The 16,342-nt window shown below is 34.9% G+C and overlaps 1 protein-coding gene across 15 annotated transcripts in view; it reads right to left on the bottom strand.

The window, feature by feature from the left end:
• Window positions 1–604: 604 nt before the first annotated feature.
• Window positions 605–16,342, bottom strand: part of LOC136850668 (AF4/FMR2 family member 4-like) — a 231,403-nt gene continuing 215,665 nt past the window's right edge. For 12 of the 15 annotated variants that reach the window (XM_067124445.1, XM_067124439.1, XM_067124442.1 and 9 more), the window contains 11 exons: window positions 14,589–16,117; window positions 13,551–13,716; window positions 12,794–12,951; window positions 12,408–12,630; window positions 9,644–9,879; window positions 9,412–9,498; window positions 7,448–7,645; window positions 6,670–6,738; window positions 6,157–6,250; window positions 5,320–5,692; window positions 605–5,204 (listed from right to left, as the gene is read on the bottom strand). In XM_067124445.1, coding sequence (XP_066980546.1) covers window positions 5,098–5,204; window positions 5,320–5,692; window positions 6,157–6,250; window positions 6,670–6,738; window positions 7,448–7,645; window positions 9,412–9,498; window positions 9,644–9,879; window positions 12,408–12,630; window positions 12,794–12,951; window positions 13,551–13,716; window positions 14,589–16,117 — 3,240 coding nt within the window. In that variant the 3' untranslated portion in view covers window positions 605–5,097. The remainder of the gene's footprint in view (window positions 5,205–5,319; window positions 5,693–6,156; window positions 6,251–6,669; window positions 6,739–7,447; window positions 7,646–9,411; window positions 9,499–9,643; window positions 9,880–12,407; window positions 12,631–12,793; window positions 12,952–13,550; window positions 13,717–14,588; window positions 16,118–16,342) is intronic. The other 3 variants (XM_067124449.1, XM_067124448.1, XM_067124435.1) reach the window with 1 other exon arrangement.

Below are 16,342 nucleotides of genomic sequence, written 5' to 3' on the forward strand. Positions count from 1 at the left end.
AAACTTCCTGAAAAAATTCATCTACAAAACTTAACTGCTTTTCCACACACAACTAAAACCCTACACAGACATCCAATTAGGTGACAATATCAAGAAGACTTTTGGGCATGTTGTAGGTTTGATGCAATACAGAATATTGAACATTCACCGATACATAAAATTTATACATCCAGTCCAGTGAACAGATCCAAAAACACCAATTAATTAATGTGAATGGACTTTATTTAATGAAGTACAGCTTTTTACACACATTTTAATTATATGGAAAAATAAACAAAATTGAGTTTACCCAAGATGTCTTCAGTATTGGCTGGTTAAGATATTCACAGGAAATTTTTCCGGTACATACAGCCCAGTAATGTGGCATTACCATAAAAAATAATCCAATTATCTCAAAGGAATATCTTCCATAAATGTGACAGATTACTGCAATTCAACATACTTGTTGAAATAAAGAATGACTTTACTTGATGTTTGGTTAAATATGTCTGCCGTTTATTCATACTGATGGATTTTACCTGCTCATTGCTGACTCAGCTTTGGCTATCTTAGACACCAATAATGTAATTTTTTTTTGTTAAAGGAAATGATGAAAACACAAGAAAACATAAGAAATACTTTATTATGTACATGATATATCTGTAAAACAGCAAAACTGTGCATGTGTTATTATTCATTTACTTATTTTAGCTACAATCTTGGCATAGATTTGAATAAGACTGTCCTTTTGTACAGCTTCCGGGTTCCTCTACACCAGGCGCCCAAACACGGAAACGATACCACTACTTAAGTCATAATAAATAAGGTCAGAGTATGTGGGTATAGGAAGGACACTTTCCGTAAGAGGTGGGCATTTGTGAGTGTGTGTATGTGATTGAGTGAAGTCTCACATACTGAGTACTGTACTTTCACCCAACCAACCTCTCAACCAAGGCCAACACTCACAAGGTGGTGGAGCAGCTAGGGATGAATAATGCATCCCAGCTACAAGAAAACCCATTACTGGGATGATTTTCTATACACAGGGGAGCACAAGATATATTAAACCTATGCGAGGGGACATTATATATGAAATGAAATGACATGAAGTAATGATGATAATGAATCTGATGTCAACAAATGATATGAGATATGATTATCAGGCCAGTATATCATTCCCTTACTGGCAAGTGACATTGCACTTGATATGCATGAAAAGAAAGTAAAACATTAATTGGAGGGAGATGCACTGAACCAAGACTTTTTTGAAAATCGAATGAAAAATAATAGATTGGACTAAAAGTTGACAGGAATTGTCCCACAATAATTTGATGAATGAATGGATATATGAATATAATGAACAATCAACACAATGTAATGAATGAATGATGTGAACAATATGTATTAGAAGGGTTCCCCCACCTACCAAAGCCTGGGCACTGGAAGGCTCAGAGGCACAGCTCTTATATTGTAGTCAAATCTCTTAATGCACCTCATTAAAAACAAAAGGAACACATGTAAAATGGGCCAAATTGTATAAACAAATTAAGTACTGGAGTATGGGAGCTATATACTGTTCACAAACTAGAAAGGAAAAGTGGCAAAGTTTAACTGTAGAAATACCTTGTTGTCCAATCTTCAAATGAAAGATTAATTACTGACCTTTCAGGTGTATAAGCAAGCTATAAAAATAAACCAAACATTTAAACTTTCGCTCATAGGCAAAAAGAGTTGTACTTTACTCAAAAAAAGAAAAAAAAAATGAACATTATATTCCATTTCAGTACAACTGAGACCTTTTACAGCTGAAAGTGATCTGAAAATTCTCAGATATGGGAAAATTATGTTACAACATACTCTTATAAATTTAGAAAAAGTATTACAACAAAATTTACACACCATTTTACACAATAACAAATCATATTCAGTTAAAATAAGATTAATCTAAATTCATAAGCTCACAACCCTGAAGGCCTAAAAATGTATTCCACTAAATTTTCCTTTTTGGCACTTATCATTCCAATCATGTATTTCATGAAGATCAGAAGTTTAAACTGTAGTCTGTATGGTAACATTTGTGAAACAATTTCTTCAAAATACTCTGCTGACAAATTTGTCATGACTGAAAAGAACACTGTTACCACTTGAATGTGGGGAGGGTCACTGGTGATTCATGTCAAAAAAGAAAAAACCAACATTTTCATGAAGTTCCAAAACAACATAGTCACAGGATTAGGTAATGCTCTGAATTTTAATTAGGACAGAATTGCAATACATATTACCAATTCATGATGCATAAAATTGAACCTCAGTACACATAGGCTTTCCAGGGGTGCAAATACCACTTAGTGGAACAACATTGTACTGTGTTTGTAAGTTTATTACTCGCCAATGGCGTTTAAATATCACAATTAAACATTGTCTTTCAAATAGAAAGCTTTCATAAAGAAAGTAGGTTAAGTATAGTTAAGTCATTCATTCTTGTCCTGGCCCAAAGCCTTAAAAACTGTAAAATTTTGTGCATACAATGTCTGCTAAATTAAAATTAAACAATTCTAAACACAGATCAACTTGACTGAAGCATGAATCTTTAACCTAAACTCATGCAGGAAAATATTGAATTACAAAATAGAGACAAGTGTGTGTGTGCATGTATGTGAACTGAGCAGCAGCAAAAGGCCACACATCTCAGCTGGTGCTGCTCGGCCAGCCATCAACAACAACCACCTGGGTGGCTCAAGAGCTAAGTACACACGAACACACTGCCTACTAACCTAAATTGCTTAACCCTAGCAGGAAAGCTGTCCTTTTACACCGGGACATTTACCTGCCTAATAAAATACTAAATTGCATAACATATATAAAACTATGATTTTAAATAAATAGAAATAATTGCAAACAACAGCAATGTATTTTCATGGGTCTAAACAGGAAGTGGGAGAACCATAATTAACAATGAGCACTTTTACATGTTTTACTCTCTTTGGCTTTGCCAATAAAGGGAATATATACACATTTGTATATACATATACAGTATATATCTTTCAGTGAGCAATATGAGATGATACAGTAGAGAATGGTGGTATCTTCCAGTGATCGGGCATACTAGGAAGACCATGTATAATGAATAGGTTTCATCTACTGAATAATAATAATAATAATAATAACACAATAGGATTTTGTGTCCCAAGTCAGGTTGTAACCTCCTATATTTATTCTTACTGGTTGCCACCTTGGATTCCGGGAAAAGGCGCTTCAAAACTTTTACATCTGAATGTTAAAGTTCAAAAGATGGACAGTCCTAGTGTCAAGATTTCTGATGCAATGGACTGGACATGATGTTTTGGTTATAACTAAGTTCCTTATGCATGGAAGAGCAACCTAATAACTTCAATTTCAGAAATAATCAACACTATTTTCAACTGTAAAAATGAAATAACACCTACACAATTGCTATTTATGTAACTTTTCAAGATTTTGTTAATTAGCTGGAATGACCAAAGACTGTGGCAACCAGATTTCAGGCAAATATAGTACATGAAATAAGTAACCAGAATAAAAGAAAAAACGAAAACGGCTTTTTATGTGAATGAGAAGTCTCTCATTGTTTGTGACAGGAAAATAATTTAATGCATTCTTGGTTTGAAAATAATTTACAATGACAAACAACTTTAATGTTTATGCAGTTAACATCTTGTGAGCATCCATAAAATTAAAGTATATATAACAGCTTGTTCAGAGGACAAAAATAATTCAAAGTCGATTTCTCTTCTCTTTGCACGCCACTTGTCACTCAATTTTAGGGTTCTCTTGGCAATTAAAGCCCAGTAAAAAGATACAATATGCTATCAGCAATGTATTCATGGTCAGTACCATTATGAATTCTCAAAATATGTACAAAAATATACATCTGGCAGGGTTGTGTGTGCTCAATAACTTGCCACAAAATACTAATTACATTGCCAAACGGCCAGCAAGAGAGAGGCAGAGAATTCATGGTCATGGTATGTGTAAGGCCACTCCAAAGCAGCACAACCTCTGAGCTTACACTATACCAACAACCCTACATTTATTTTCTGCATACAGCATTACCATATCATTCACTATATATATACATATATATATAGTAGGTATATACATGACATATACATACACATATATATACATATAACTGCATCAGCACTTTTCCTGAGGTTCCTCTCAACTGCCTCCACACCCATCAAAGTCCAATGACAGAATTTCTTGTTTATGGTTGCTGACCGGGTGAGATACTCTTACATGTGAAAGTCTAAAGCTATTTACCCTATAACAATCTATCTCTGATAAGAGAGACAATTCACTGCAATAATAAAGATGGATACTTGAGATATTAAGCTGGCCTTTCATCAGCACAGTATAAAGCTATTTCCAAGTACTGTATAGTATTGTGAAACGTGGGAAGTGGTTTTGGAGCACTGTCAGGAGGGTGGCCATGAATGCACTTTCAACTTTAAGAGCACACAAAGGCATTGTCTTCACAAACATGGACCTCTCATAAATTTGTACGTTCTGGGTGGGAAAAATAACATAATTATAGAAAAAAAATAAAAAATATGAGATTATTTGGTAATGAAAAATCTTTCTGAGAACTAAATTTAATAGTAATAAGGCATCATCACAGTTGTTAATGAAACCAGAAACCCAAGGCAGGATCTTAAGGGTTTCCTTGCTGCAATTAATAGCCTTCAAAATGGCCAATAATAGCAAAATTTTCCTTCCACTTATAATATTTCCTTTCAACTGAAACTGCAGAACAACCTATGTCAATTTACACATAGCCAAACTGCACTATACACCATTAAATATATTGTGTAATCCTTGAGAAAGTGTATGCTTTAGTACAAGCTGCATATAAGATATGGCTATTCACTTATTAGATGACAAGGCATAGTGAGCAATGCACAAAGGTCTCTTCACAAAGCTACACCATTCTTAAAATGTGTTTGATAAATGGTTGTACTTTTCATGTATAAAGTTAACCCAAAGCCCACTGTTGGACAATTGTATAACCTCAGTGAAAGAAAACCAAGAGAAATAAAGAGAAAAATTAACTTATGAAATCAACATTGGCAGCACTGGCTAGTCTTTCAGACGCTGGAGGCCACACTGCACATAATACACTAGCTCTGATAATGACGAATGGAGAGTCAACGGACTTACAAGATGATCCAGCTCGATGAAGAATTCTGGGGAAATAAAAAAAAAAAAAATATATGATTTCCATTCACATGCATTACTGCCAAAAGTTCACTCATCTATAACACGTAAAAAGTTGATGATAATACAGCCATCCAACATTACCTTGCATGTCGTTTTTGAAGACATAATTGTCAGCCTCTATCCACAAGTCATGGGCAGTTGCAAGGTGGAAAGAGTACTGGTGCTGCTTCATAAACAATGTATGAATATGTTGAGGCACTGGTACTGTCCCAGATCCTGGAGGTGGTTGAGGATGGGGAGGTGTGTGGCCAACTGGAGGGGGTCCATTCTTGGTACGTGCTCCCTCAGTGCTAGTGTTGTAACCAGATGACTGAGATCCCTCAGAACCTACAGACCCAGCTGGTGAGGGTGTTTGGGATAAATGAGAAGGAGAACCACTGGTCCGGTGACCACTCCAGGTACTAGGATTGGCTGCATTGCCTGTTGTTTCAATACTTCCATGTTTACCGTAATTCTGTAAATAAAAATAAATTTTACCATAATCATCTATTCAAAATTCATAAAAGGACAAAAAGTATATAAATCAATAATTTTACATACAGTTAAGTGCAATATCTTTCATAAATACTACAATTTAACACAATCTACCAATTTTATAGATATTACTGGGGAAAGTAAAAATAATATACTGTGCACTGCACTTGTCATTCTTAAAACAGTTACTTCAACTTGTGAAACAACTGCTCAAAAATACTCAAAACAAAGCTATGTACAATCCTTTAATGCAATTCACAAAATTTAGTGAAAAATTAAAAAAGAAGGGGGGGGTTACATTCCATTAGAACCATACCCAAAAATTATACTGGTAAGCCTGTCACAAAACACCAAATCAGTATAGAATAAATTACAAATTGCTACCAACACAATTCTGACCTCAAAGATAAATGGCGACATTAGCAACTGTACAGCAGTACTTACATTTACATAGTTAGATAACTGCCTCTGAATATCCTTATATTCATGTCTTATCATCTTGTATATTTGGAGAGACAGTAAACTCTGGCACCGTAAGCTGCGAAAACAAATAGAAAAAATTAGATTGCTACAAATTTACTAATTAAAACAGGAAATTTAGCTCCTTAGTTGGCTTGCCACTTGCTATACCCTAATTACATACTGTATAGATTATAGGTACAGTAAACACACAAATGGTTCCCACTTTCACTTCAAACAGATTTATTGGGAATAAACGTATATACTAAGACCTTTATAAAAACAATCTTCAAGTTTAAAGGTTGTGTCTACCATTGAGTCATACATAGGATCTGCTGTCCAGAAAAAATAGAGTACTTATTTCTTCCATCGAAGCTGATCTATTTGTAACCAAATTTCCAGTATATATTGTGAGCACCCCATCAAGTGTTTATTATTTACGGTACAGTATTACAATTCCTAAAAATAAATTATGTTAACAAACATCACACAACCTACCTTATAACTGCTAATCTGGTATCCAAACTTCCATCTTGCTTCTCCCTCATGACTATTGATGATACGTGTCTAAAACGGAAAGGATAAAATACTTTAGGGTAAAAGAAAAACTTAGTTCATCATAATATAGTTGGACAGATAATATAAAATGAAAAAAATTAAAGGATATACAGGGTATTTCTTTAAACTGGAAGAAAAAAGTAAATTCATTATAATATTAGACATAGATAGATAGCACACAATGAAAAGCTTTATGCCCAAACCTTTCCAGATAAATGTAATACCTCAGGCAAAACTGGGAATTAAACCAAAACTCATTTTTTATCAGTTAAATTCATGAAACAGCAATCAATATTCAAATATAATTACATAAAATATTGGAATACAGATTTTCAGCCAAAGGCCAAGCGCTGGGAACTATGAGGTCATTCAACACTGAAAGGGAAACTGACACGTTTAAAAGGTGTAACAGGAGGAAAACCTTGCAGTTTCAATGTGAAACAACTGTTAGGAGAAGGTGGAAAGTCAGATGGAAGAAAGAATATGAAAGAGGTACAACAAAAGGAACAGAAGAGTTGCAGCTAGGGGCTGCAGGGACACTGCAAAGAAACGTAAGAAACACCTACAGTGCACCATGTGAGGTGCACTGACGGCGGTATCCCCTTACGAAGTGTAAAAATATTAAACAAATTACTATTTTAAAACACCATTTAAACTCATCATACATGCAAATGTCTGAAACCTAATTGACAAAAACTTGGACCTTTGGTTCACTTACCTAATAAAGTTTAATGTGTCCTTATAAATTCGCAATGATGCTGATTCTTCTGTTTTTGGATCATTTTCCATAGCCTTCCCACTAAGAATAAAATAAAGAGCAGCTTCCAAATATTTCATTACTTGTACAGATCTATCTGCTTCAGCATCAGCTGTATGTTTTAAATCTTTTGCCATACTTAAGAAGCCCATATAATCTCTGGAAAATAGAACAATAATACATCATGAGTACATATGAATTACCCATTTACTGTTGTTGAGATTTCTAATTAAAGCCCCTAGACTTACCTTGCCTACAAACCAGATGTTTGACTAGAATAAAACAAACTAAATTAGAATGATTAACCTATGCAATCAAGCTTATGGGTATTCCTCTAATTTCATGAAAAACCACTTGATGATTTACTCTGAAGTAGTTTGACCAGACACAAAGCCAACCCTTTGACTTTAATAAGGCTGGTCTAAATGTTCTTGAATACTAAAATTAAAGTTTTTTTTTTTTTTTACTGTAGTTCTTTAGATACGATTATTAGTTAAGTTGAAGATGTTGAACGATCTTGACAAAATTTCCACATATAATTTGTCTCTACAATTTGACATTTGCTGCTGACTTAAAGTTAGTTCACATAAAGCATATTTAACTATTTTTGCCGAGACATGGGTTCAACGAGTGGGAACAATTCAAGTATTGATCAACATGACCCTCTTGTCTGTTATATAATGATGTACTGTATAGTAAATATTGATCCTTGTCTGACAAAGGTTCACAATTGAGATTTGACACGTTTCTTGTCATTCAGGAATGTTTAACATACTGTATAATATAAGTAGTACTACATAAGCAAAGTTTAGTTTGAAAAGATGGCTTTGCTTATAAAGACGACTGACATGCCATAACTTTTAAAAATCACTTAGGTGACGCTTTTTAAGAAATGTTTTGGCAAGTAGCCTAGGAATTACCATGTAACGTATTTTGCAAGAAACTAGATTATATATGTACTTGCAATCCTTGTATTTTAGGAATGTTCTAAGTTATTCTATTGTGCAAAAAATATATACATAAGTTATGAATTTGATTTTTTTCTTACGAAATTCACTTTATATTCTCTTGCTCAGCTGTTTACCGTAATGAAGAGTTCCAATTTATCAGAAAGACCCAAGCATTAACTTTTAACAAATTCAGGTATCTGAACAAATGATCAAGAATATTTATCAGCATTTGTTATTGTGGTTGTATGTTATGAGCTGATTTCATTACTACCTATAAATGAATTACACATATTCTGTGCACATGCCAAATTTCAGTTCATATTGAATGACAAATATGGGACACAAAATCCTTGAAAAATTGTCAATCTTCAACATCTTCAGCCTACACAATTACAAAAATTTTATATACTTGCAAGTAATTCAATAAAAAAATTTTCTTAAACTGTTCCACCAACAAGTGCTCTAGTAAAAACTTTTATTCTGCTAATTATTATGTTTAGACATAAAATGTGGTTCCTTTTTGGTTTAAGTCTTCGCATCTGCCCTCCTACAATTCACATGACCTCCAGTTTATCATATACAGTAGCCGCATAGACAGATATACAGGAAAATATTAAGTAGGAATATATAATTCTGATAAATCTCAGATATCACAGAAATGAAAAATAAAGCACACCACTTCCAAATTATTACAAAGACATAATTAAGAAATAAGTGGACTGTATATATTACACTTACCATATTTGCAATATACAGTATGAAATCACAGTACAGTACTTAAAAGAAATAAAAGCTCCCTAAGCTACTGTTGATTTACAATTAAAACTGGAGGTCACATATATTTTTATAAAATTTACACATAATTGTCTTTCTTTCCATGACTGATGGAAGAACATTTCAGAATACAGTTTCCAAGGTAAAGATTAAGTAAAGCGGAGTGTACTTTACATTTCAGATTAAATAAGGGAAACTTACACGTTATTCTCTGGCATCATCTTCCTCTCAAAATATGAGGGATAAAACCTTTTATGCAAATTTAAGTAATACGCTTCAAAGGATGACCTGTGGAAAGATAATTGAATCCATTATTACACACTGAGAATTAAAACAGGATGCACTTAGTTTACAAAATCAGTTAATATGATATTTATGAACTCTTGGGCACACAATTTTACAAAGTCTGAAAAGTACAATAATGAGAGCTTACTGGTCTGGAAAAGACTGTGCAGAACCCATGGAAACACCAGTGGAAAAGACAGATGCTTGTTTATGGGACTGAGGGGGTACCATAGGTGTACCATTTTCTTGTTGTGCCTCTGATGCTGGTGTCTCTCCATTCCCATCAGAGGTAACAGTTTGGTCCCCATTTGATCTGAAGGAAGCACCATCTACCCTTGTATCATGCTCTGTGCCTGGAGTTGCATGACTCTCATCCACTTTTCCCTGGAGATAAAATATTTTCATTTACTTATATGTTAGACATACACTACAAACAGATGTGACATACAATTGCTCAAACACTTACAACACCGATGTTTATAGCATTCCTATCTCTGCAGGATATCTAAATTAATACATCCACATCATACTACTGTATATGAGGTAGCTACACTATCAAAAATATTTGTGTACAATACCACGAATAAGCTATTTTACAATAAAACGCTCGGATAACAATCACACAAATACGTGTAAACCTAACTGTATCCATGCGAGTTCGCATATTCCCTATTTTTCCTAGAGTCAACTATCTATGAACCATGTGTGCTCAACATAAACTGACAAGCAACATGCATCATGATCCTGGAAACAAAGCCCTACAACAATTCTCATCTATGATTCTCAACTTACTCACTCTCTCAAGACATCATATGCACTACGTTGAAAAAATGGAAAAATATAGGCTATGATTTTACAGATCCACAAATAAAAGGTAGGTGGTAGAGTCAGCTTGCAAGGAGAGCAAATTAAACATTGCTAAGTGTTTTATTTTCCTGTACTTTACCAACCTTGCCATAATATCCCTGATGGACTGAGTTTGGTGCAGCAAGAGCAGCAGCAACTGACACACCATCCTCCTCCTCATTTACATATTCAGTTTCATGATTACTCACAGCATCTTCTGACATACCACCATTGTAACCCTTCTGAGAATACTGTAATGAGAGTGTTGTTAATACTTGTGACACACTACAACCACAAAATGCAATCCAGAAACACTACTCTAATTTCTTTAAACCTGCATCTATAGTCTTTAAGTCATCCCATTGGTATTCCTATAATATAATTTAGTCACTAATAAAAAGCCATAATAAAACCAACACTATTCCTCCTTAATAAACAATCCAAATATATATGTACTAGCATCCAGTTTCAAAAATGTCATCGATGAGACTGTATAAGGCTGTGGTTTAGCTAAAACACACACGCACACTTGCACTCGGGGAAAATGTGTTTAAGATGCAAAATTCAATGACCAATCCTAACTCTCAAGAGAAAAAGAAAAGTATACCTTAGTTTTACCAAACCACTGAGCTGATTAACAGCTTTCCTAGGGCTGGCCCGAAGGATTAGACTTATTTTAGGTGGCTAAGAACCAATTGGTTACTTAGCAACGGGACCTACAGCTTATTGTGGAATCCAAACCACATTATAGCGAGAAATGAATTTCTATCACCAGAAATAAATTCCTCTTACTCTTCATCAGCCGGCCAGGGGAATTGAACTCCGGCCCATCGAGTGACAGTCTGAAGCTCAACCGACTCGGCCAACGAAGGGCTCTCTCAAGAGAAAGAGTAAGATTTTGTCAATACTAATCAGTACCACTCAAGACTTAAATAAAATTACTTTTTCAAGTCAAATAACAGGAACTGACAATCAAACAGATCCATCCAAATTAGAACTAGCTGGTGAAAGTGGCATCAATGGTGCTTCCATAAAAGTAATGTTTTTTTTTTTTTTTTTTTCTGACACTACCTCGTACATTTTCCGCACAGTATAATAATTTTTTCAGAGCAAACCCAAGAAAAAGTATTTGGTGGCAAATAAATGAAACAGATATAAGAAATAACATTTTTGCACATACTGAAAGTACAACATCCTTAGATGAGGTGTTATGTACTAAATTAAGTAATTATGAACTTGAAAGCCTGATGACATGAAAATAATGTACTAAACTCAACGCTCTTCCCTACTGAATTTGATCTGATTTATCTTAGGTATTTGGGAATGACAATTTCAGCGTCACTAAAATATGATTTCTTCCAAATAGTCAGCTTTACTAACAAATTATGCCTACTTTCATCTAAGAAAACCAAGAAAATTGATACTGTAATCCAGGAGTCGGTGTTAATATTTTAATATGCGCTACAGCTTCATATGATTACTGTATTTTTGATAAAGTTGCCAATTGCTAATGCAATTTCCAGGCCAACTGGCACAGGGCATCAGAGGTGACAAAACAAATTAATCTTTCATAACTAATGGAGATTAGAGGTGAAAGATGCTTTAAATGATCCTGTAACAGGCAAAGGTTTATTCCCATAGTACAGTAGCATTTAATGGTTTACTGTAGTTAGTAGGTCATATTTAAATGAGACCGATGAGTGTAATAAAAAATTTTCTATCTCATATCTTTATGAAATAATGGGTAAAATTCATGAGACTAAACCAAATTACTTAAGTACAGTACTGGAAAAAGTAACAGTTTACAATAAATGAATTTTCTTCGCAAACACAAAGAAACAACAAAGACTACAAAGACACCTAAAACTAAAATGGCAATGTTACCAAAATTATCTAAATTTTCATTATAGCAAACCGAATGCCAAATTGCATATACAAAACTGCGAATTCTGAGGCTGAAAGAAATAAAAAATAAGGGAAGAAAATTCACTTCTATATACTGTATCACTATACACATAAATTCATAATTGCAAACAGGCAAGTGATAAAAGTTATCATTTACCCACCTGACTAGACTGCTGAGAAGGCTGAGGTCTTTGGGGATATAAATTTTGCTGCAAATCCTTCTCCTGACTCCACGCACGAGATGAGCTACTCTCGCGCTGGCTACCTGGCCTTATACTAGGACTTTTCATAGAAGAGTCCTTTATATCCTTAGACTTAGAAATTCTTGGTTTTTTACTTGTCCTTCCCGATTCACTGTGTGAGCTACTTCTAGTGCTCTCCAAACTGCAAAATAATTTTTTAATCAAAACTAGAAAAATGGAACTTTGTCCTCAAATATAAATTAAAATATTCCACATTAAGAAACACATTAAATCTTTAGACTACCATTTCTCCCAAAACGAAGCAAATGTCATTGAAAAAAGATTGCTGTAAATATGTTACAAACCTGCTCTCCCGTTCCCGATCACGTTTGCGTGAAGTGCTGTGATCACTTTCACCTCCAGTGCCTCGCAATCTACTATGCACATCACAACTATCTAGGGAATTTGTATCGCCAACAGAATTCAATGTTGAGTATTCTGGAGCTAACCGTTCACTATTACACTGCAAATGAAGAAAAAGTACTTTTGACATAAGTCCACAGTAGGAAATAAAAAGCTTTCTGCTTCTATAATCAAGTAATGGGTCACCTTCACATTAACAAAACCACGAGCATTTATAAGAGCAAAAGAAGCTACATTTACTCCTGCTCTACATCCTGAAAGATCACTGCCTACTATTGAATTATTGTAGAGGAGCAATCTTTAGTTTTCTTTCATTTCCACCTAACCAAATAATGTTTCACGGGTGACATAACATTCCCTATATTCTGTTTACCTTATTATACGCTATAAATGAGAGCTGCACATACCCCACCAATTTCATTATTTCAAGTAATAAGACTTTCTCTGTCTCCTACACAAGATCTAGACCTATATACATAACTTACTGACTGACTTTATCCATGCCCTCATGAGAATCTGATAAGTCTCACTGAAGGAAAAATTAAGAGTGCAACCCTTAATAAAAGTCACAGGCACAAATCCAGAGATTCAAAATGTAAATTCATTACTTTTATCATCATAACCTCAATTTAGCTATATTTTTCAAAGTTCTACATACAAAAAATGGTTTATGATGATGGGACCACCTCAGATACTCACCCTTGGTTTTTTACGTTCATGAGATGATGGAGATCTCTCAGGTACAGAATCCCTCTTCTTCTTTCTATGGGTTCTTGAACTTGAAGTATCAGACAATGAAGATGGCATTGGACTAGAGCGTTGACGAACACTGCTAGGCCGAGCCATCACATTTTCTCCCTCTTCTCTGTTAAAGTATAATATATTATTACCATACACAATAATTCATATACAGTATATAAATATAAAGTGTATGTATATACAACATTTCATACATAAAAGTATAAATAACCAAACTGCCTATTCAATGTTCGTGTCAACTCAGCAAAACCATAAGTAAGTTTGAATGTATTTGAAATTGTAATGCATATCTGTATAAGAAAACTCACTGAAAAAACAGAAATTTCTTACAGATGTCATTATTCCCATAACCGCAAAAGAACCCATTGTATTAACCTGTAAACCCATTCATGACTTGCAATTACTTTTTTTTTTTTTTTTACAAAAGACCTAAGTACTGTAACTAGACATAATACTACATAGCTTTTGCATTCAACCTAATGCCTGGCAACTTTATAAATACCTCAGTGCTACCATCGCGAATCTTCAATAGATCTTCAAAATCAAGTCTTCCACAATAGTAGCACTGGAACATTTCCTTATTACACAATACCCAAAAGAACCCTGTTTGAGTATTTGATTATTCTCTCCAATGTTTCAATTATAAACTGCTTCCATGAAATTTTTCAGTATCAGGAAAAATGTGATATCCAAGTGTAATATTTGAACACCACCATCTTACCAATACTATATAAAAAACCTACTATCCCGTCAATATAGGAATTTATCATCGATATATGATACAACAACTGACATTACACATCATTCAGAAATGGCAATCAATAATGCACTATGCTAAAAGATTTACAAACTGTAATATTCAAAGACATCAACAAAAATCTACTAAAAATAAATTGAAAAGCTTATCTTAAATTAATCAAGAACTTCTTGATAGAAAAAAAAACCTTATTTAAAAGTATTTAAAAGTACAACACTTACTCCTTCACTTTGGAGTCCGTCGATTTACTTGGGACTTTCTCATTATCACTATCATCACTATCGATAGGTCCGGATTTCTGTTCCTTTTTTGCCTTTTCATTGTCATTTTCACTATCTGGCCTGCGCACACGGAATATGGACGAAATTACACGTGCTTTATTGTCTTCAGTACAGGATTCTTTCGCATTTGGATCACCTGTTTTCCGCTTTCCTTTACCCCCTTTGCCTGTAGTTCTGTTGTCTAGCACTTCCTTTTTATCCTCCTCTTTTAACTCGGTTTTCGATATACACGGAACACTATTAATATTAGGTTTGGGCACTTTATCAATTAAACTAAGGGGTATTGTACACGTGAACTTTCGGGAACCAAATTCGTGATGTAACTGGGATATGGGCACTTTTGGTTCTGGACTAACTATCGGAGACTCGCTTGACTTATCAACTAACGGAGACACACCTGGTCTTCCACTTAGTCTGTTGTCCAAAGGACTACTTTCACTTACACCTTTACTTCGCTCAATTTTACTCCTGTCTTTAGAGTCACTGCTACTAGAACAAGTTCCACTGTTATTTTTGCTCGTTTCTCTATGAGCCTTTCCTCTCCTTCTACTATCTTTCTCCACAGGGTCCCTATCCCTTCCCTTTTTATTGTCTTTATCTAAAGTAAATGCTGGATTAACCAACGGCCCCTTTTCAGAGTTTCCTTGGCTCCGTCCAAAAAGATCCTCACTTTTATTTGCATTTGCTGGCTCTGAGCTGGCTTCACTTAGTGGTGTCCTTCTTGAACTGTTCTTATTGGAACTACCAAATGCTGGCATTGGGGACACATGAGGGCTCGACTGATGGGCCTTCACAGGGCTGGAAATATGATTAAATTCTTTTGCAGTCCTGGAAGGGGTACTTCTCTGGGATGCTGGCTGTTTTATAGGAGTTGTGCTCTCTACATCAATTATACTATCACTATCAGAGTCCAAGTCACATGGTATGTACTCCCGTGACTTAACGCTCCTTCTAGACTTAACAGTTTCAGATTTGGCACCATTCTGATTTTCCTTCGAGTCAGTCCTCTTTTTTGGAGTCCGTCTTGTGTTATCCCTTGCAACTGTTGTGTCGTTAGACTTCCGAGTTTTATCAGGTAACTTTGCTAAGTCTTTCAAGGAACTACTTGATGTAACAGAAGACTGATTAGAGTCAGACTTTGACGGTCTACCAGAGTCTGAATCACTATCAGATTCATGATGACTGGTGTTAACCCTTCTTGAAGGTTTTACTTTGGACTGACGAGACTTTTGAGTGCGTAACTGAGGGTATACACGGGGAGTGGGCTTCAGATGTGGTTCCCCTACATCTGAGCTATCGTCTGAGTGGCCTACTGGCTCATGAGTGTGACGTGACCCACGATGTGAACCAGCACTCTTAACAACCTTGCTATTCCGGCGATCACGTTTCCTCTGTGACTGCACAGGAGGCTTATCCACAGGTGGTGGATCATCCTCAGGGTGACTTAGTGCAGGACCTGGAGTAACAGTCTGGAAAAGAACAAGGACAATATTTAGTTGGCTTTCCATATGCATGTGTATCACTTGAAAAATAAAAAGGGCATAACCATAATTTTTCCTGTTTAAGATGGAACTTGAAATTACAGGCTGAAAATTACCAACTATATTTCTTACCCAGTAATGTACTCTTGCATATCAATAATTGGTAAAGTTAATAACTCCACCTTCCAGTGAACTATATTTTAATCTGAAGTA

This window comes from Macrobrachium rosenbergii, chromosome 22, assembly GCF_040412425.1.
Source record: "Macrobrachium rosenbergii isolate ZJJX-2024 chromosome 22, ASM4041242v1, whole genome shotgun sequence".
Taxonomy (NCBI): Eukaryota; Metazoa; Arthropoda; class Malacostraca; order Decapoda; family Palaemonidae; genus Macrobrachium; species Macrobrachium rosenbergii.